Source organism: Mytilus trossulus, unplaced genomic scaffold (assembly GCF_036588685.1).
Source record: "Mytilus trossulus isolate FHL-02 unplaced genomic scaffold, PNRI_Mtr1.1.1.hap1 h1tg000103l__unscaffolded, whole genome shotgun sequence".
Classification (NCBI taxonomy): domain Eukaryota; kingdom Metazoa; phylum Mollusca; class Bivalvia; order Mytilida; family Mytilidae; genus Mytilus; species Mytilus trossulus.
The window spans coordinates 1,814,066-1,837,481 of NW_026963296.1; the positions used below are offsets into that span (position 1 = coordinate 1,814,066).

The 23,416-nt window shown below is 32.1% G+C and overlaps 1 protein-coding gene across 5 annotated transcripts; it reads right to left on the reverse strand.

Annotated features, from left to right (window-relative positions):
* Window positions 1–733: 733 nt before the first annotated feature.
* Window positions 734–22,439, reverse strand: LOC134699928 (nmrA-like family domain-containing protein 1). Of its 5 annotated transcripts, none has more exons than XM_063561322.1 (9): window positions 22,226–22,439; window positions 17,369–17,550; window positions 6,989–7,116; window positions 6,488–6,632; window positions 5,567–5,581; window positions 3,829–3,849; window positions 2,906–3,001; window positions 2,251–2,444; window positions 734–1,480 (listed from the first exon to the last, which is right to left on the reverse strand). In XM_063561322.1, exons 2-9 carry the CDS (start codon window positions 17,547–17,549, stop codon window positions 1,286–1,288), a joined length of 975 nt encoding a protein of 324 aa, XP_063417392.1. In that variant the 5' UTR covers window position 17,550; window positions 22,226–22,439; the 3' UTR covers window positions 734–1,285. The 5 variants fall into 5 exon arrangements, with proteins under 5 accessions (XP_063417392.1, XP_063417393.1, XP_063417394.1 ...); XM_063561323.1 differs by lacking the exon at window positions 22,226–22,439 and adding an exon at window positions 18,675–18,737; XM_063561324.1 differs by lacking the exon at window positions 5,567–5,581.
* Window positions 22,440–23,416: the final 977 nt, after the last annotated feature.

Sequence of the window (23,416 nt, forward strand, 5' to 3'; positions counted from 1 at the left end):
ACAATAGTTTGGTCATAGACAAGCTTCTTTGTAAAATATTAAATATAAAAAAGAAGATGTGGTATGATTGCCAATGAGACAGCTATCCACAAAAGACCAAAATGACACAAACATTAACAACTATAGGTCACCGTACGGCCTTCAACAATGAGCAAAGCCCATACCGCATAGTCAGCTATAAAAGGCCACGATAAGACAATGTAAAACAATATGCAACACATAAACAAACGACAACCACTGAATTACAGGCTCCTAAACCATGGACTGGACCTAGATGTTGACGCCACCAACGCAGATGAGGGAATATAGGATCGCTATAACTTATGATTTTGTTTCATGATCAAACTTTAATAACTGTTTTGTTTTACTGTCATCAGTAGTCTTCTATAGTAATGTTTAATCTATTCCTTCATTTTATAACTAGTAACCATGGTACGTTCTAACACATTTTATTTTCTCAAATTTATTGTTGTATACGAAAACAAAAATTATAACAGTACTGATAAAATAAATGCAAAACTGGTCAAATTTTCAAAATAAAATGCACATCATTGTTATTTAATAGTAGAGTTTTTATACTGTTGGTCTATAAATATCATATTACACAATAATGCAACATATTTAAAATTCTTAAAATTCAAGAATAATACTATTTTAAAATGCAAATCATATATTTTATATAACAGAAATTAAATATTGTATTCAAAATAATATAAAAAAATTAGAAAAACTTAGAAAAGTATTCAAAAATAAAAGTAAAACATTATGGGTTAAAATGAATTGTCAAGAAAGAAGCAATCCAACGACAATAGCAAAAATCAATTAAGATGACAGTATTTTCATTGGATGTCAATTTTGGCAAAAATGGCTTTGAATTGAATTTCAAAAGTCCACTATCTGCTTCTTAATTGTATAGATATATTTCGGCAAAATATTAATGTTAAGAAAAACAAATCTCTTCATAATAGTAGACTTTTGGTTTTAAAACCTTGACCGAAAATTAATATCCAAAATGTACTGCTATTGTTAAAGTGGAATCTCTATGACCCAAATATTTTCTGGTTCAACAATGGCGGCCAAATTAAAATATTCAAAAAATGATGCAAACTGTGGAACAAAACTCTATTGTTTCTAACATATCAGTCAGAGTAAAGATTTTAATTTTCTGATAAGAATATGCATACCAGACTAGCGTTTATAAACCTTTGTATTTTAATTTTATAAAACAACAACTGAAGAGTATAATTCCAAAGCATGCTTGTAAAATTTGCATAAAACATATTAATCAATCTTTCTTTAATTCCTCGTCTATAATTTCTCTACTGTGGTATAACCATTTATCAAACGAACGAATGTCTGAATTTAATTTCTTTGTTAACTTATAGTCTCGCACACAATGATCTGATGTGAAAAAATCAAACATGGCCGCCAAGTCTTTTGCTCCAACGAACTGAAATCTTTCAAAATCTTTACATCGTATCTGAAAAAGAAGAGAACAGATATCAATGTGTGTATATGAAGCCAGATTTGGGTTGTGAACCTGGAGAAGCGGAACGCACAGGGTAGAGTATCTTAATTGTGTGATTATCTAACGTTAGATCACTGCTGTATTTTCTAGCTGTCATAGATATAGGAAGATGTGGTGTGAGTGCCAATGAGACAACTCTTCATCCAAATAACAATTTATAAAAGTAAACCATTATAGGTCAATGTACGGCCTTCAACACTGAACCTTGGCTCACACCAAACAAAAAGATATAAAGGGCCCAAAATTACTAGTTTATTTTTATATATTTTTAAAGGAACAAGAAGTACAGTTAAGTTGCACGGTAGTTGTAAAAGCAATTCAAGATTAATTGAAAACTCGATTCGCAAATGAGATAGTTGTAGTTTTCCATTTTCGTCAATATCAAAACATAACGTCACTTTACCTCACAATTAAAAAACTAAGCAGATGAACAATAATTCTATAAAAGAAATTAAGAAGATGTATCAATTAGATATCCATGATATAAACTCAAAAACTTATGTGTGGATTCATTTTTAACAGCGGCGTGGCAATTTTCAACGAATTACAAACTTCCTATAGAAAAAAAACAGTAAATCAAATATTAACAAAGGTGCAAAATAATCTCAATCCACTATAATATGCAAGTAGAATAAATAGTGTAATCTTATTATATATTTTTTTTCTTGTAAAATCACAGCAATAAAACCTTTTGCCATATTAAAAAAACTGTACATTTATACCTTCGGATCTTCAAATTTTCTGTTTGAGAATTGTTTATTAAAGCCTTCAACAACAGCTTTCATTGTTAATCGTCCAGCAGTTAAACCGATGGTTTTCCCTGCATATAATTTTGGCTTGTTAAATATTGTAGCTACACATTCTCCGACGTCCTCGACCGATATTGCTTCCATGTCATTGTCTTCTAAGGGCAATGCTGAAAATTAAAAATAACGATCAATGTAGATATCCAAATACACAAGTTTATTTTGCTAGTTTGATAAAATCTTCAATACTTTTGTGAAAACTTGTACTTTTATCAAACAACCACTTCAGAGGATTGATTCTCTGTAGTATAATATTTCGCTGACTATGCGGTATGAGTTATGCTCATGGGTGAAGGTCGGTGACCTTAAGCTGTTAATTTCTGTTTCATTTGGTAACTTATGGAGAGTTGCCTCATTGGCAATCACACCACATCTTCTTTTTTTTTTATATATATACATGCATATATCTTTAGTATATGTGTGGATTAAACGAAAAACAAAGGATTTGTAAGAAGGATCGATCGATTTATCATCAAAATCAATGCAAACTGAAATGTGGGCTAAGTTATTTTGAATTCTTTCTTCAAGAAAAAAACAAACCATGTAAAATAAAATTAAGAAGATTCCTTACCTATGGCATACACTCCGTGTTTGATTTTATGTGGTTTGAATATTGTGAAGAAATTTTCGTACCAGAATGGAAGTCGTATGATGGTATACGTGATTCCTGCAATAACAAAAGACAAATTGATTGACATCTTGGAACAGTATATGTTTCTACTGAAACGTAGATTTATTATTGACCATTTCAATTACATTCGATCTAAGCGAGATAACTCTATTTAACTGCTTGAAAAAACAAGAATATTTGTTACTGCAGTGAAGTTATTATTGTGTTTTCAAACCACATACTTGTACACTGAAATGGAATTGCAAGTGAATTTTGAAAATAAATTACAGCAAACGATATATAAAACACAGACAAGACGGATGATTTTAGTGGTGTGGTTTTGTTACACAAAGTTGAAACAATTGTACACTCAATAGAAGAACGCACAATGTGCATATTGTATATACGAACACTGTTGATCACTGTTATTTGTAAACACCTCTAATTGAATTCGTTAATAAAATTCCGCGCCCTCTATCCTACAAAGGAGGTATTAAAAAAACAATGGTGGACTCTCAGGAAGATTATTTTTAACTTGAAGTAATGATTTTTTATTTATTTTGATAGAGGCTAATCATATTATATATTACGACTGGATTCCATTGTTTTTTAGTATCTGTCCTTTCTAGTTAAAAACAGCCATGGGTAGACACAAGACTTAAAACTTTGTAAAGTGGGGATACCATATTAGACATTACTTTGTCATTAGCATTACTTGATAAGTCTAAATAACAGCAACGGTACCAACTTTATTGCAGGAGTTGATAACAAAATAATACACATAATTAAGATGTTATTATAGGGTGTTATTTATGGTAATTGTTTTTGTAAATTCAAGTAGAGGTTTCACACAACATGTATGGGGAGGGGGAATTGTCATATACCTGCTCGACCAGCTCTACTTCCTGAAATTAAACATTTACATCTAATTAATCACATGTAATATCCTTTTCAGAATTTCATCAGAGTGTAACACAACCAGCCATAATGTCGTCAAAGATACGGGATGTCAAAATAGGATAATCTTCCTTTCTTTTAGCAATATCTCTCTGACCCCTCTCTTTCCCAGTAATGCCTCACTCTCTCATCCCTCTCTTTCCCAGCAATGCCTCTCTCTCTCCCTCTCTCTATCTACTATCAATGCCTCTCTCTCTCTCTCTCTCTCTCTCTCTCTCTCTCTCTCTCTCTCTCTCTCTCTCTCTCTCTCTCTCTCTCTCTCTCTTATCAATGCATCACTCTCTTTCTCCTATCAATGCATCACTCTCTCTCTCCTATCAATGCATCTCTCTCTCTCTCTCTCCTATCAATGCATCACTCTATCTCCCAGTATCTATGACAATTCCTCTCTATGAACAATCAGGGTTCTCACTAGGCATTTTGAATGCAGGTTAAGGGCCTCCATATTTTTTTGGTCCTGGCGATTCAAACAGTGTGAATATGGAATTTTATTGCTACATAATTTATATTTTATTTTTTTTCAATTTCCATGACAAAATAGATTAAGTAAATTATGTTAAATTCAGATAATATTTAAACTTTTGTAATAAAATTATCATTCATGTGCTCAATTGCTATGAATCAAACAATCTCGATATATCTTCGGACTTGTCCGTCAGTTTTGAAACGAAAAGTCCAGCCAGATTATCACGAGTTCAGGGCTCATGGGCTCGCCTAAGTGAGAACCTTTATTCTCATCATCTCTACTAACAATGCCGCATCCTATCTTCTAGCAATGTATTTTTTGTGTGCATGTGTTATTACGCTAAGAAAGTAAAATAACAAATAGAGTGCACTGCATAAAATATGCCATCATCGTCATCTCATAAACATACACTATTATCTCAAATTATGGTCGAGTTTGGTAAATTGACCAATCATCACTTTTCTGCCACTGATAACATATAAAGCATAAATTTAACAAAGGACTCTGAAAGGGTTTTAGTTGCATGCAAAGAAGAACCATTCCTGAGATATAACAATGAACTGGTCACGGTGATACAGGCGCATGCAGGGAAAAAAGAAGGGATTTAACGATGCTCTAGGAATGGTGAAACAGACGCATGCATGCGCAATGAAAATCAGTAAAAGATTTAACCAAGACCTAGCTAGGGTGATGAAGGCAGTGGTTTATGAGTAGCGTAATTGGTTAATATTATTGGTATAGATTAAATCACAGCACTTTTGAATTAAAATCATGCCCGAGGTTAAGTCATAAAATACCATTTAAATCATGCATTTTCAGGAATTCGAATTCATTATCTTTAAAACTGCAACTTTTTTTTTTTAAAAGAAACGCAATTGAATAACTAGGAACGTATATTACTATAATACTATTGTTAAAAAAATTATGTCTCAGTAATTCCAATGTTGACAACTTAAGTTAAATTGAGTACCGAGTTATTGCATTTTCGCGGGAAACAGTTTTAGTTAGAATTAAATACATGAATAGTATAAATACTCGAACAGGTAAAAATAGAACGATATAAATTAGAAAAAAAACTAGTTCCCAGTTTACATTGAAAAAAAATAGTAACGTTGTGACTTTTTTTTAAAAACCTATGATCGATCGTTTTACAGTGAATCCGAATCCCTGAAATATATCACAAACACTACGTTACAAACCTGGTACTATTTTTGCTGTTTAGGTAAAAGAAATGATTTTTCAAAGCTCGCACATTTAAAAAGTCTTCAAATGTAGACCAGACCTAAGTCTGTAAATGACACAACTTTTTAAAATCTCTAGAATGTTTGTATATCAACATCTTTTACATAAATATTCTGTGTTTTCAGTAACCCAGATCATTTTTATTCTTTTTCACACGGATGTTTAAAAGGCATTTATGAGACTCCCTTTAACAAACGCATTACGGATTTTAAGAGTTATCTCCTTTTAACCGGCACGGTCTGTCCTCTTCTTTTGTACAATTTGGTTTAACGGATTTATGATATGAATGATATGAAGATGAATGGTAAATGTAAAAACAGTCAAATATATCCCGTACCCATGCATCGTTCCCACATTGTTAGAATGGTATTGTGCTGCTTTTGAGTTGGATGCTTTCGTTATTCAATTATATGACAGGAACAGGAATTAAACAAAGTAAGTTAGACAACTGAGTTTTTTACAAGGCTCTTTCGTTACACAATTTCGAGCCAACAACTAATAGTTTGATCAATAAACCAGCGACCCTAGAAAGTGGGATGTCTAAAATCATTAATTTTCCGAGGCATTATGTTAAAAATCATCTTCTGTACAGATTGCCCTTTTGAGGTTATGTGGCAATCGACGTGTCATTTTTATAAGATATTTTATACAATGGGGTAAATATTCTAACGATCAGTTGCTAGTACACATTTTTTATGGGACGATCGTTTGATGTTCGAAATATGTAAATTCAATAAATCAGCCGTATTTAAGTTTTAAAAAAGCAAAACCATCATTAAGAGTGCATGCATTTAGATTGCTGACTCAATACAACATATTAAGGTCATTAAGCCAATGAAAAAGCTAGCTATTATAATGTGACATTTTTAAATGCATACCAACTTCCCGGATGTACTCTTCTATTCCTGCTTTAGAATCTAAATGAGCACACTCTCTGCCTACATATTTCTTTACCAGTTCAGAACCGTTGAAAACAAGATGTCTGATATTAGCATGAACAGCAGCATCAATAGCGTTCAATCCCTGAAATGTAGATTTTTATATAAATTATCGTGAAATTGCAGATATTCTATTCATTAGGTCAGGCCCATCATCAAGTTGTGGAATTGTTTGATATACTATTCAGTAGACCATTGTCTTGTCGTAAAATATAATCTATCAGTGTCATGTCGTTAAATTTTATCTAAAATAGTCATGCCATGAATTTTAATGTGTCCCTTACTCTTTATTCCTTATATTTAAGCTTCTTATTGTTCTCTACTCTTTATTTTTTGCTTATTTTCTCTATTCAGATTCTTGCCCTTTTTTCTCTCTGTTCTTTACTTATTGGCCGGTTTTCTATTTCATATTTCCATTATACTCTTGACCCTCATACATACTCTAATGACTTCTTTTTCTTTATTTTTATCCTCCCAGTAATGAGTAGTTAGGAACATAGTATCAGCGCCATCTACCGCCCTCTCTAAACTTTTAGGGTCATCTAAATTGGCTGTAACTATTATAGCACCTGCAAATAAAAAAATCATGCACGTAAAACCCATTAAAACATTTAAACCCACTGCATTTGCTTGCATCTGTTCAGTAGTTGCCGTTTTGTTGATGTAGTTCATAGGTGTTTCTCGTTTTTTTTATATAGATTAAACCGGTGGTTTTCCCGTTTGAATGTTTTTAAACTAGTCATTTTTTGGGGCCCTTTATAGCTTGCTGTTCGGTGTGAGTCAAGGCTCCGTGTTGAAGACCGTACTTCATAATGGTTTTTTCTTTGGGACTTGGATGGAGAGCGGTCTCATCGGCACTCATACAACATCTTCCTATATCTATGTACTTTGATTTTTAGTTTCCCCTGTACGTAATACAAAATGTATTACTTCTCCAACCTTAGATTTACTCAAATGATATCATACAGTACAGATTAACTATATTTGCTAGCCAAGAGTTACGACCTGGAACCCTCGATGAAGGACTCAAAGCAAGAACCCTGATCGTAACCCTTGACCAGCGTAGAATAAAATACACATCTTAATCCCTATTTAATATTTAAAGCTCATTTATGTCATCGTTTAATAAAGTTTGGGACATCTTTTGTAAAAGACTATCAAAAATGTCACCACCAATGAAATCCGATGTTCATCGCCCACAAATTCCTATGTTTATCGCCGTCGAATTCCGATGTTGTTAGCCACGAATTCCGTTATTCGTCGCCGCCGAATTGCTTTGACAGTGAAGGGATTATCTCTATGCAGTGATGTTATTTAGGTGTCAGACCACCAATTACTCCGTCCAATTTAGAACGTATGTAAAAGTAGACCTACTCGGACACAAAATAGTGCTTTTGATGTCCTTGTTTACTTAAACTAACATACAAATTTGCAGAAATGAAACTTTTGGTGAAAGATAAATATATCTAGATCATTTTGAGCCAAAATTTACTTGTCTATGAGTTTGCATTAAAAATTGAGGATTAATGCGCTCCATAGTATGCTAATTTTAGATTTCCAGAAAACCAGGTATTTGTTTTGGAGTACTTCTATTTAAAGGTCAGTTATTTTGTTAGAAGGCTTTAAAGGTATGCTGAAAATTGGCATGTAGAAAGCTGAAACATGTACAATTCAGGATATACCTGGTTTCTATGAAGTTAAACTTAAGGTAAAAATTTTAGAAAGCTGTGAAAATTGCAAAATTTGGTTGAACAGATAGGGATTTATAATTGGTGGTCTGACACCTTTAAGAGAAATGCGGTGAAACCCAAAATTCAGAAAACAATTGATTTTTTGGTCTTAACTGATTATTTGAAATAGTAGTAGCCACATTTTAATCTTTTTGGGGGTAAAAAGTCACATATTGCAAATTTAGAGCCGTAAACCTGAATTTGTGCTATTTTTAGCTTTTCCCACCCTGACAATATGCTTTCATATAAAAAATGTTATAAATTGTTATAAATGCACAGTTAGTTGTTTCTGTGGTGTTAAACATTAAAACATAGGTTGATTACTACCCCAAAAAAAATTGTTGTCATGAAGATTTAATGAAATTATTTGATTTTTACCCCTTATATCATTGCGGCATACCATGTATATGGCAGATAACATAGCCTGATATAAACACTGCATAAACTAACAAAAATCTCATTTATTATCTCAAATGAAAGTTTTATACCTTAAATTTTATTGACTGATAGTAAATAAAACAGTAAGATGGCCAAAACTGCACTTTTGATCAGTTTATAGTCACATTACTGACACCAGGTGTAAAAAAGGGGGGTCAATATTCCTTGATTCTTCAATACCTTTGATTTTTTACTGAACTCTTTGTAAAAATTGTGGAAAGTCTTTAAAGCAGTAGAACAAACAAGGAACAATCAACAAAAACTGATCTTGACATTGAAAGTTTATGTACCTCTAGTCTAAAATGAGATTTTCAGGTATTTTCTATCAAAGGCTTACATTACAGTCAGTTTAAATTGAGCTGTGAAATATGTAATATGAGTCGCATTATGCTCAGAAAGGATTTTTTTTACTACAAATTGACTAAGGATTAAGAAAAAACAAAACCAAAGATTTCTGATCAACTTTTTTTGCTCTTTAGGTGTCAGACCACCAATTACTCCGTCCAATTTAGAACGTATGTAAAAGTAGACCTACTCGGACACAAAATAGTGCTTTTGATGTCCTTGTTTACTTAAACTAACATACAAATTTGCAGAAATGAAACTTTTGGTGAAAGATAAATATATCTAGATCATTTTGAGCCAAAATTTACTTGTCTATGAGTTTGCATTAAAAATTGAGGATTAATGCGCTCCATAGTATGCTAATTTTAGATTTCCAGAAAACCAGGTATTTGTTTTGGAGTACTTCTATTTAAAGGTCAGTTATTTTGTTAGAAGGCTTTAAAGGTATGCTGAAAATTGGCATGTAGAAAGCTGAAACATGTACAATTCAGGATATACCTGGTTTCTATGAAGTTAAACTTAAGGTAAAAATTTTAGAAAGCTGTGAAAATTGCAAAATTTGGTTGAACAGATAGGGATTTATAATTGGTGGTCTGACACCTTTAAGAGAAATGCGGTGAAACCCAAAATTCAGAAAACAATTGATTTTTTGGTCTTAACTGATTATTTGAAATAGTAGTAGCCACATTTTAATCTTTTTGGGGGTAAAAAGTCACATATTGCAAATTTAGAGCCGTAAACCTGAATTTGTGCTATTTTTAGCTTTTCCCACCCTGACAATATGCTTTCATATAAAAAATGTTATAAATTGTTATAAATGCACAGTTAGTTGTTTCTGTGGTGTTAAACATTAAAACATAGGTTGATTACTACCCCAAAAAAAATTGTTGTCATGAAGATTTAATGAAATTATTTGATTTTTACCCCTTATATCATTGCGGCATACCATGTATATGGCAGATAACATAGCCTGATATAAACACTGCATAAACTAACAAAAATCTCATTTATTATCTCAAATGAAAGTTTTATACCTTAAATTTTATTGACTGATAGTAAATAAAACAGTAAGATGGCCAAAACTGCACTTTTGATCAGTTTATAGTCACATTACTGACACCAGGTGTAAAAAAGGGGGGTCAATATTCCTTGATTCTTCAATACCTTTGATTTTTTACTGAACTCTTTGTAAAAATTGTGGAAAGTCTTTAAAGCAGTAGAACAAACAAGGAACAATCAACAAAAACTGATCTTGACATTGAAAGTTTATGTACCTCTAGTCTAAAATGAGATTTTCAGGTATTTTCTATCAAAGGCTTACATTACAGTCAGTTTAAATTGAGCTGTGAAATATGTAATATGAGTCGCATTATGCTCAGAAAGGATTTTTTTTACTACAAATTGACTAAGGATTAAGAAAAAACAAAACCAAAGATTTCTGATCAACTTTTTTTGCTCTTTAGGTGTCAGACCACCAATTACTCCGTCCAATTTAGAACGTATGTAAAAGTAGACCTACTCGGACACAAAATAGTGCTTTTGATGTCCTTGTTTACTTAAACTAACATACAAATTTGCAGAAATGAAACTTTTGGTGAAAGATAAATATATCTAGATCATTTTGAGCCAAAATTTACTTGTCTATGAGTTTGCATTAAAAATTGAGGATTAATGCGCTCCATAGTATGCTAATTTTAGATTTCCAGAAAACCAGGTATTTGTTTTGGAGTACTTCTATTTAAAGGTCAGTTATTTTGTTAGAAGGCTTTAAAGGTATGCTGAAAATTGGCATGTAGAAAGCTGAAACATGTACAATTCAGGATATACCTGGTTTCTATGAAGTTAAACTTAAGGTAAAAATTTTAGAAAGCTGTGAAAATTGCAAAATTTGGTTGAACAGATAGGGATTTATAATTGGTGGTCTGACACCTTTAAGAGAAATGCGGTGAAACCCAAAATTCAGAAAACAATTGATTTTTTGGTCTTAACTGATTATTTGAAATAGTAGTAGCCACATTTTAATCTTTTTGGGGGTAAAAAGTCACATATTGCAAATTTAGAGCCGTAAACCTGAATTTGTGCTATTTTTAGCTTTTCCCACCCTGACAATATGCTTTCATATAAAAAATGTTATAAATTGTTATAAATGCACAGTTAGTTGTTTCTGTGGTGTTAAACATTAAAACATAGGTTGATTACTACCCCAAAAAAAATTGTTGTCATGAAGATTTAATGAAATTATTTGATTTTTACCCCTTATATCATTGCGGCATACCATGTATATGGCAGATAACATAGCCTGATATAAACACTGCATAAACTAACAAAAATCTCATTTATTATCTCAAATGAAAGTTTTATACCTTAAATTTTATTGACTGATAGTAAATAAAACAGTAAGATGGCCAAAACTGCACTTTTGATCAGTTTATAGTCACATTACTGACACCAGGTGTAAAAAAGGGGGGTCAATATTCCTTGATTCTTCAATACCTTTGATTTTTTACTGAACTCTTTGTAAAAATTGTGGAAAGTCTTTAAAGCAGTAGAACAAACAAGGAACAATCAACAAAAACTGATCTTGACATTGAAAGTTTATGTACCTCTAGTCTAAAATGAGATTTTCAGGTATTTTCTATCAAAGGCTTACATTACAGTCAGTTTAAATTGAGCTGTGAAATATGTAATATGAGTCGCATTATGCTCAGAAAGGATTTTTTTTACTACAAATTGACTAAGGATTAAGAAAAAACAAAACCAAAGATTTCTGATCAACTTTTTTTGCTCTTTAGGTGTCAGACCACCAATTACTCCGTCCAATTTAGAACGTATGTAAAAGTAGACCTACTCGGACACAAAATAGTGCTTTTGATGTCCTTGTTTACTTAAACTAACATACAAATTTGCAGAAATGAAACTTTTGGTGAAAGATAAATATATCTAGATCATTTTGAGCCAAAATTTACTTGTCTATGAGTTTGCATTAAAAATTGAGGATTAATGCGCTCCATAGTATGCTAATTTTAGATTTCCAGAAAACCAGGTATTTGTTTTGGAGTACTTCTATTTAAAGGTCAGTTATTTTGTTAGAAGGCTTTAAAGGTATGCTGAAAATTGGCATGTAGAAAGCTGAAACATGTACAATTCAGGATATACCTGGTTTCTATGAAGTTAAACTTAAGGTAAAAATTTTAGAAAGCTGTGAAAATTGCAAAATTTGGTTGAACAGATAGGGATTTATAATTGGTGGTCTGACACCTTTAAGAGAAATGCGGTGAAACCCAAAATTCAGAAAACAATTGATTTTTTGGTCTTAACTGATTATTTGAAATAGTAGTAGCCACATTTTAATCTTTTTGGGGGTAAAAAGTCACATATTGCAAATTTAGAGCCGTAAACCTGAATTTGTGCTATTTTTAGCTTTTCCCACCCTGACAATATGCTTTCATATAAAAAATGTTATAAATTGTTATAAATGCACAGTTAGTTGTTTCTGTGGTGTTAAACATTAAAACATAGGTTGATTACTACCCCAAAAAAAATTGTTGTCATGAAGATTTAATGAAATTATTTGATTTTTACCCCTTATATCATTGCGGCATACCATGTATATGGCAGATAACATAGCCTGATATAAACACTGCATAAACTAACAAAAATCTCATTTATTATCTCAAATGAAAGTTTTATACCTTAAATTTTATTGACTGATAGTAAATAAAACAGTAAGATGGCCAAAACTGCACTTTTGATCAGTTTATAGTCACATTACTGACACCAGGTGTAAAAAAGGGGGGTCAATATTCCTTGATTCTTCAATACCTTTGATTTTTTACTGAACTCTTTGTAAAAATTGTGGAAAGTCTTTAAAGCAGTAGAACAAACAAGGAACAATCAACAAAAACTGATCTTGACATTGAAAGTTTATGTACCTCTAGTCTAAAATGAGATTTTCAGGTATTTTCTATCAAAGGCTTACATTACAGTCAGTTTAAATTGAGCTGTGAAATATGTAATATGAGTCGCATTATGCTCAGAAAGGATTTTTTTTACTACAAATTGACTAAGGATTAAGAAAAAACAAAACCAAAGATTTCTGATCAACTTTTTTTGCTCTTTAGGTGTCAGACCACCAATTACTCCGTCCAATTTAGAACGTATGTAAAAGTAGACCTACTCGGACACAAAATAGTGCTTTTGATGTCCTTGTTTACTTAAACTAACATACAAATTTGCAGAAATGAAACTTTTGGTGAAAGATAAATATATCTAGATCATTTTGAGCCAAAATTTACTTGTCTATGAGTTTGCATTAAAAATTGAGGATTAATGCGCTCCATAGTATGCTAATTTTAGATTTCCAGAAAACCAGGTATTTGTTTTGGAGTACTTCTATTTAAAGGTCAGTTATTTTGTTAGAAGGCTTTAAAGGTATGCTGAAAATTGGCATGTAGAAAGCTGAAACATGTACAATTCAGGATATACCTGGTTTCTATGAAGTTAAACTTAAGGTAAAAATTTTAGAAAGCTGTGAAAATTGCAAAATTTGGTTGAACAGATAGGGATTTATAATTGGTGGTCTGACACCTTTAAGAGAAATGCGGTGAAACCCAAAATTCAGAAAACAATTGATTTTTTGGTCTTAACTGATTATTTGAAATAGTAGTAGCCACATTTTAATCTTTTTGGGGGTAAAAAGTCACATATTGCAAATTTAGAGCCGTAAACCTGAATTTGTGCTATTTTTAGCTTTTCCCACCCTGACAATATGCTTTCATATAAAAAATGTTATAAATTGTTATAAATGCACAGTTAGTTGTTTCTGTGGTGTTAAACATTAAAACATAGGTTGATTACTACCCCAAAAAAAATTGTTGTCATGAAGATTTAATGAAATTATTTGATTTTTACCCCTTATATCATTGCGGCATACCATGTATATGGCAGATAACATAGCCTGATATAAACACTGCATAAACTAACAAAAATCTCATTTATTATCTCAAATGAAAGTTTTATACCTTAAATTTTATTGACTGATAGTAAATAAAACAGTAAGATGGCCAAAACTGCACTTTTGATCAGTTTATAGTCACATTACTGACACCAGGTGTAAAAAAGGGGGGTCAATATTCCTTGATTCTTCAATACCTTTGATTTTTTACTGAACTCTTTGTAAAAATTGTGGAAAGTCTTTAAAGCAGTAGAACAAACAAGGAACAATCAACAAAAACTGATCTTGACATTGAAAGTTTATGTACCTCTAGTCTAAAATGAGATTTTCAGGTATTTTCTATCAAAGGCTTACATTACAGTCAGTTTAAATTGAGCTGTGAAATATGTAATATGAGTCGCATTATGCTCAGAAAGGATTTTTTTTACTACAAATTGACTAAGGATTAAGAAAAAACAAAACCAAAGATTTCTGATCAACTTTTTTTGCTCTTTAGGTGTCAGACCACCAATTACTCCGTCCAATTTAGAACGTATGTAAAAGTAGACCTACTCGGACACAAAATAGTGCTTTTGATGTCCTTGTTTACTTAAACTAACATACAAATTTGCAGAAATGAAACTTTTGGTGAAAGATAAATATATCTAGATCATTTTGAGCCAAAATTTACTTGTCTATGAGTTTGCATTAAAAATTGAGGATTAATGCGCTCCATAGTATGCTAATTTTAGATTTCCAGAAAACCAGGTATTTGTTTTGGAGTACTTCTATTTAAAGGTCAGTTATTTTGTTAGAAGGCTTTAAAGGTATGCTGAAAATTGGCATGTAGAAAGCTGAAACATGTACAATTCAGGATATACCTGGTTTCTATGAAGTTAAACTTAAGGTAAAAATTTTAGAAAGCTGTGAAAATTGCAAAATTTGGTTGAACAGATAGGGATTTATAATTGGTGGTCTGACACCTTTAAGAGAAATGCGGTGAAACCCAAAATTCAGAAAACAATTGATTTTTTGGTCTTAACTGATTATTTGAAATAGTAGTAGCCACATTTTAATCTTTTTGGGGGTAAAAAGTCACATATTGCAAATTTAGAGCCGTAAACCTGAATTTGTGCTATTTTTAGCTTTTCCCACCCTGACAATATGCTTTCATATAAAAAATGTTATAAATTGTTATAAATGCACAGTTAGTTGTTTCTGTGGTGTTAAACATTAAAACATAGGTTGATTACTACCCCAAAAAAAATTGTTGTCATGAAGATTTAATGAAATTATTTGATTTTTACCCCTTATATCATTGCGGCATACCATGTATATGGCAGATAACATAGCCTGATATAAACACTGCATAAACTAACAAAAATCTCATTTATTATCTCAAATGAAAGTTTTATACCTTAAATTTTATTGACTGATAGTAAATAAAACAGTAAGATGGCCAAAACTGCACTTTTGATCAGTTTATAGTCACATTACTGACACCAGGTGTAAAAAAGGGGGGTCAATATTCCTTGATTCTTCAATACCTTTGATTTTTTACTGAACTCTTTGTAAAAATTGTGGAAAGTCTTTAAAGCAGTAGAACAAACAAGGAACAATCAACAAAAACTGATCTTGACATTGAAAGTTTATGTACCTCTAGTCTAAAATGAGATTTTCAGGTATTTTCTATCAAAGGCTTACATTACAGTCAGTTTAAATTGAGCTGTGAAATATGTAATATGAGTCGCATTATGCTCAGAAAGGATTTTTTTTACTACAAATTGACTAAGGATTAAGAAAAAACAAAACCAAAGATTTCTGATCAACTTTTTTTGCTCTTTAGGTGTCAGACCACCAATTACTCCGTCCAATTTAGAACGTATGTAAAAGTAGACCTACTCGGACACAAAATAGTGCTTTTGATGTCCTTGTTTACTTAAACTAACATACAAATTTGCAGAAATGAAACTTTTGGTGAAAGATAAATATATCTAGATCATTTTGAGCCAAAATTTACTTGTCTATGAGTTTGCATTAAAAATTGAGGATTAATGCGCTCCATAGTATGCTAATTTTAGATTTCCAGAAAACCAGGTATTTGTTTTGGAGTACTTCTATTTAAAGGTCAGTTATTTTGTTAGAAGGCTTTAAAGGTATGCTGAAAATTGGCATGTAGAAAGCTGAAACATGTACAATTCAGGATATACCTGGTTTCTATGAAGTTAAACTTAAGGTAAAAATTTTAGAAAGCTGTGAAAATTGCAAAATTTGGTTGAACAGATAGGGATTTATAATTGGTGGTCTGACACCTTTATAGTGAGGAAAATTACGGTTTTCTGATGATGGAAGTTTTTAACAACCTTGACTGGCTATACAGAGCTCCTACCATGCCAACGGTCGGCATCAACACTATATATACAAACCAGACTTTGTAAACTCCCACAAGACGGAACGTAGGCGCGACTTGTTTTGTTAAAAATACAGACAAAGGATACTGGTCATAATGTATCTTGTTTTAACCCTCTAGTTATATATATCTACATCGTTTATCCCTTCTTTTTCGTTACGAAAAACAAAAACTAACAATTGAAATTAAATCTTACTGTTTTTCTATTAACAAAGCGATATTTGAATGTATTTTAAATAAAACCTGGTTTGAAAAGATTTTTTTACAGTTCTGTACCAAATGCAAATATTTCATTGAGATTTTAAAAATATATTGTTTATCATTTAAAATCAATGTTTACGTGATTTATTTTAAGAAATTCGGTTTAAAATTATTAAGTAAGAATTTTCTATACTATTTTTATTCGTAGAGATACTGTAATGTTAACCTATCGACACGGAGAACCGGGAGAGGAGCTAATAGGAATTTTGGATCTCAATGCTCTTCAACTTCGTACTTTATTTGGCTTTTTTAAAACTTTTTTGGATTCGAGCGTCACTGATAAGTCTTTTGTAGACGAAACGCGCGTCTGGCGTATATATAAAATTTAGTTCTGGTACATGTATCTATGATGAGTTTATATACAACTTTTTAAAAGCGTAATTAACTAAGCTAAATGGCAATTAATTACGAAATTTTGTTTTTAATCAGAACATAGTGATGGATTCAAATGGTTGAAGAAGGCTTATTCTTTTATTTGGAAATTCCATTTCTAAGTATAAAATCGTCGAAATTTTTTTTCCATGCATTTTATTTACATCTGTATAGAACAGTATATTATAAGTCCACCCTATACGTTAAACTAGTCAGAAGTTTAACATAACAACACCATGCATTAGCTGTCGATTTTGGTAAACTGAAGAAAGAGTTCGAATTGTAGTTCGATTTGATGTTTGTGATCAAACTAAGTGTGAAACAGAACAAACCTAATTCAGCCAACTTTCGGGCTTTATCACTGGATGATCTTCTTGTTACACATTTGACTTTGAATCTAAATGGGTCCTCAAGTAGCGCCCGCGCTACAGAGCTTCCCAGCAGGCCAGTAGCCCCAAAAACTACAACGGTCCTAGGACCTTCTGGAGCATCACTACTTGATCCACATCCCATCCTGAAATGACATAGTATGACATAGAATAGTTAAATATAGGAGGGAATGACATAATATGACATAGAATAGTCAAATACATCCCGTAAAGACATAGTATGACATAGAATGACATAGAATAATTAAATACATCCCGTAAAGACATAATATGATACCGAATAATTAAATACATGGAGCGGACATGTTATCGACAATAACACCATTCATTATGATACAAAACTACGGAATGCTTGGCATTTACTGGTATATGGTTTAGCACAAATCGCTGAAATTGGAGTAACCTTGTAAATAAACATGTAATGCATGTAAAACACTTGATAACAAGGTTACTTGTAACGCCGATCTTTGGTTCGATGGTGAAACTCAGTGGTATTTTAAACGCTGTATATCATAAGTTAATGGAATGGGATCCGAACCACAAGTACTTGGCTAAGGGATATTTTTCGCCCTCCCCCTTTTTTTCTCTCCAAAAACTGATATTTTTTTGTTTTCTTCTAATTTCAATTATTTTTATATTTTTCTATGTTAGTGTTATAGACTTTACATAAATGTACAAGAACTAGCATAACTTTTGATAATTATTTGTTTACTATCGACAAAATATTGCTAGTTTATCACAAACAACGTTAACGGTCACTGAATTACATATAAAAAGGCGGAGAGGTGACACACTTCTCTTGTCCCAAGTCTGTGATTTGGTTATGATGCCTTGCTTTAAAGGGGGTGTACAATGGTGGATCCAGAACTTTACATGAAGAGGGAGGAGGGGGCTGATTGACCTAAAATAAAGAGGGTTCTCCCTTCATGTTTCAGTGATTCCCTACGTAATCAAGCACATTTTCCCCACCAAAAAAAGGGGGGTAGGTCCCGGGATATGCCTATGGTTTTGCATGTAAAAAGGAGGTAGTGTGGTATTTTTCTTGCAATGGTGACTGTCATGTCAGACTAGAAAAGTATGACAGACAGATATAATTAGTCAATAACCAGACCAACAACGGATTAACACAACCGAGACATCCATGTTTTCCTTACTCTTATTATTATATATGCAACATGGTGAAGCATTTTTGTTATAGCTAAAACACATCAAACCAGTTACCATATTGAATATTTTTTTCTGAACTTACCTTTAGAATAACCGCCATATTTATTGATGTAATATAGACATTAGCAGTGTTGTGATGGTGACGTAGAGATCAATATAATTGTTCTACAGGTAATCTCCATTGTAATCAATATTTATATCTACCAATTATTTAATTAAGTCTGATTTCAGATCTTAATTCCTATACAGATATATATAGGTTAAGGGTTAGAGTAATGATAAGAGTAAGGGTGAATGGTAAGGGTAAGGGTAGGGTAGGGTAGGGTAGGGTAGGGTAGGGTAGGGTAAGGTAGGGGTTAGGGTTAGGGTAGGGTTAGGGATAGGTTTATGTTTAGGGTATGGGTATGGGTATGAATAGTATAGGGGTTAGGGTAAGGGTGTGGGTGAAAGTAACGGTAAGGATTAGGGTAAGGGTAAGCTTAAGGGTAAGGGTAAGCTTAAGGGTAAGGGTAAATGTAAGGGTAAGGGTAAGGGTAAGGGTAAGGGTAAGGGTAAGGGTAGGGTAGGGTAGGGTAGGGGTTAGGGTTTGGGTAAGGGTGTGTGTATAGGTTAGGGTAAGGGTGAATGGTAATGGTAAGGGAAGGGTAGCGGTTAGGGTTAGGGATAGGGATAGGTTTAGGTTTAGGTTTAGGTTTAGGTTTAGGTTTAGGTTTAGGGTAAGGGTATTGGTTAGGGTAAGGGTTAGTGTATGGGTATGGGTAGGATAGGGGTTAGGGCAAGGGTGAGGGTGAAGGTAAGGGTAAGGATAAGGGTAGGGTAGGGTAGGGTAGAGGTAAGGATAAGGGTAGGATTAGGGTATAGAATAGAATAGAATATTTTTATTTCCCAAATTACAGGGCCCATAAACGGCATAAAATCAGATACAATGGTTATTGCAGACGAGGATCCAGTCATTTCAAAAATGGGAGTTTCAAACTCCTAAACGCAATGAAACGTTCACATGATGAATCATGTAAAAAAAAAGGGGTTAAACGTTATTTAATTAATGAAAAGATGAATCGTAGATATGCCAATGTTTAATAATAAAAATTAAAGGAGGTAATGGGGTTAATTTTAAATTCTTCAATGGGACATTAATACAACATACAAAATAGCCGACAGGTGTCTACACAATAAGTCAAGTTTTTAATCGTTTATATAATTTGTTTATAAATTAAACAGAGATTACAATTTGAATCTATCTACACATAACACAGGTTTAAGGTAAGTATTTGGGGTTATGACACTCTGACCTTTAATAATCAAAGTTCAATCTAAATTCCACTTTAATGATCTTTAATGATATTTTGGAGTTCATAGTCCGAAACCCGCTATAGGTAGGGGAATTTGTGACCACTGGGTTCAATTAAGTGTAATTATATAGATTTTAAGATTCTCAAAATAACCCAAAATATATAAATTAATATTAACAGTTGGAAAAAAGGAAAATACGAAAAAAGGTTAGTTTCATAGAAATAATGTTCATCAGTAAAATATAGGTAAAACTATTATGAAAGACTGCTTTTTATAAATAACTTTTTGCAATGTCCATATTTGCGATGAAACCAAAACAACCCATTAAGACTGCAACTAGAAAGTCTTGGTTGACAGATGAAAAGAATAACCACTGACACTATATACTACGATGTCGAACTTATTGACTAACAGAATATGAAATGAATAGCGTATATGGTAGTGATATCGGACACACAAATACACCAAATTAATCTCTTAACGCAATTATTTTGTCGTTTCAGTTAATTTGTAGATTTGTCATGGTTACGGTAGCCTATCTTTGAGTTGTTCTCTATTCTTTATATTTTTCGCCCATCTGTTCTGTAAACTCAAATTTGTTAGACATTTCCTGACTTGCCATCCAAAATGATAGTTTATAGTTTAGATATAGGAAGATGTGGTGTGAGTGCCAATAAGACAACTCTCCATCCAAGTAACAATTCAAAAAGTAAACCATTATAGGTTAAAGTACGACCTTCAACACGGAGCCTTGGCTCACACCGAACAATAAGATATAAAGGGCCCCAAAATTACTAGTGTAAAACCATTCAAACGGGAAAACCAACGTCTAATCTATATAAACAAAACGAGAAACAAGTTAGGTCTTTTGGTTTCTGCAGAAGTTAAACACTGCCATTCATTTATTAAACAATGACCTTAAATTTTACCCCAACGGACTAAATAATAAATAATATCCAGTTTAGAGATAACCAATACGTAGACTGCTTCTTTGTCCTTGTTTCTTTATCCCCCCCTCCATTTGTTTTACGGTGAAGGTTTTATGATTTATATCTGGTCAGGACAATTTTAGATAAGGAGGAATATACTATCTCGTCTTTTCCAACAACAATTTGTACAGTCTCACGAGATGGAACGTAGACGTAACTTGTTTTGCTAACAAGTACAGGCAAAAGGTGGTTCTTGTTTTAGGGCTCTTAATTGGTAAATTTTTCAGGGTATCCTAAGTTTGATTTACTCATTTTTTTCTGCATCCACATTGAACAGAAACTTTATAATAATTCATTGAAATATAGGTTTGTTGTGTTGTTTAGTTGCTGTCTCACATGTCGTATATCCGCATCTCCATTTATCAATAATACTTAATACAAAATTACATTTTAACAAATTATTTACAGCATATATATATGAAGTGGTTGGGAAACGACCCCCAAAGTCAAGAATATCCCTTAAATGAGGGACTGTTTCTGAGACAAGGGGTCATTTGACTGTTGTAAAAATTAGAAAAAAAGGAAAAACTTATATTTTTTAACTTAAAAAGAGAAAAAAACTATGACATTTGGAATATCTTTTCTGAAAGAGGTCTTTTTTAATAATAAAAAAGATATAAGTCCTGGAATAAATCATCGTTTTTGGACTGTTTTTACCATATAATGCCAAAATAGACATAGACATAGAATCTGATGTACAGTAGTTGTCGTTTGTTTATATAATATATACGTGTTTCTCGTTTCTCGTTTCTCGTTTTGTTTATATAGATCAGACCGTTGGTTTTCCCGTTTGAATGATTTTACACTAGTAATTTTGGGGCCCTTTATAGCTTGTTGTTCGGTGTGAGCCAAGGCTCCGTGTTGAAGGCCGTACTTTAACCTATAATGGTTTACTTTTTAAATTGTTATTTGGATGGAGAGTTGTCTCATTGGCACTCACACCACATCTTCCTATATCTATACAGTTCTTTTGGAAAGTCTCTTCAAATAATATATATTTGACCATCAGTAATTAGTAGTATATTTTTACCAAAAAAATATTTTTTTATCACTTGTCCTTAAAATGAAATATACACCTCTTAAAATGGATATTTACCCCTCATTTTAGGGGTTGCCCCCATTATTATGAATATGCTCCCAATAAAAAAAAAACTTTTGATATATATAATATATATATTTTTTTTCTTTTGAAGGTCAGAATCTAGAACTATTTAATACAAATAACACTGCCATAATTGTAAACATATTATTTCATAACATAGTTCACAGTTCAGTAATGTGGCATTGTGGCATGAGCCTGACGATGGCATCGATAGGAATAATGATATTCTAAATATTCTAAATTACGTACCTTGAATTCAAAATATTCCATTATTTTTATCACATGGTTCTTTTAAATCCCACATTTTAATTTTCATTGAGTGTAGCTATGTGTATTTTCACCGAGGTGTTTCCAAAACATTAGAACAGATCTATTGTATACCCTGGGTAGGATATTTAAAGATATGCTCCGTTAGTTTCGTATTTGAGAAATGGATTTAAATGTTGTCCATTGTTTATTGAAAGACATTAGTATCAATTGATAAAGCGTGTTCGTTTTAATATTTATATTTAAATGAATTCATATATTGATTTTTAATCATTTGATTTAAATTTAATAAGGTATTCATATGGTATTTAAAGGTTAAAGATTATGTATTAATTACAAAAATGTATTGATATTGATACTGATATGATTTTTGTTTGATGGAACATATACTTCCCTTTTAACCTTGAAGGACAATTGACTAAAAATATCCGACTTATTTTTTGGGAGGCGAGAAAGTGGGTTACATACGCAAATAAATTTCACCCCATATAATACATTATAAATGGATACGGTTTTATCAAGAATTCGTTGCATAAATAAGATTTTTGTATATATAATATAATATAATATATGAACGGATTGATAACAAGATTTCTATTTATTAGTGTGATAGTTTTTAGAGTTTCCCCCGCTAAATCTGTTACTATGCGGTATTTTTTTGCTCATTGTTAAAGATCGTATGGTGACCTATTGTTTTCTATGTCAATTGGTCTCTAGTTGAGAGTTGTTTCATTTTAAACACATATATGATATGGAAAAAAAATATTCAGTTTCAAAGAAAATGAAAGATCAAATCTTTGAAGGTTTACAACGGAGAGAAAATGTTTTCGATTCATTGACGAGTTTGCTTGTTTTAATCGTGTTTAGATGAATTACAAATGTAAAAAAAAATTGCTCCGCATCAATTTTTAATTGATCCAGGTTAGGAGGAGGTTTGGCGCCTTTAATCTCACTTTCAGGTATATAGAGATGTGATTTATTCTTGCTGAAACAAGAACTTGCGGTCATCTGATGTTCAGTACTTCAGTACTTTGATTAAGTCTTGTATATATGGTCTGAGACCACAATTATTTCGTAGTGCATTTCTTTGAGACAATAAATAAAAATGAAAAAAATCCCACCGGCGATTTCTCCCATTTTTTTACAGTGTGTTGTACTACTTTTGGGACAAAT

Coding starts and splice junctions, on each gene's coding strand:
- LOC134699928 (XM_063561322.1), bottom strand. CDS start 17,549: ATGGGATGTGGATCAAGTAGTGATGCTCCAGAAGGTCCTAGGACCGTT. Junction 2,445..2,905: donor ACACGGAGTGTATGCCATAG/GTAAGGAATCTT, acceptor TTTAATTTTCAG/CATTGCCCTTAGAAGACAAT. Junction 1,481..2,250: donor GAAAATTTGAAGATCCGAAG/GTATAAATGTAC, acceptor CTTCTTTTTCAG/ATACGATGTAAAGATTTTGA.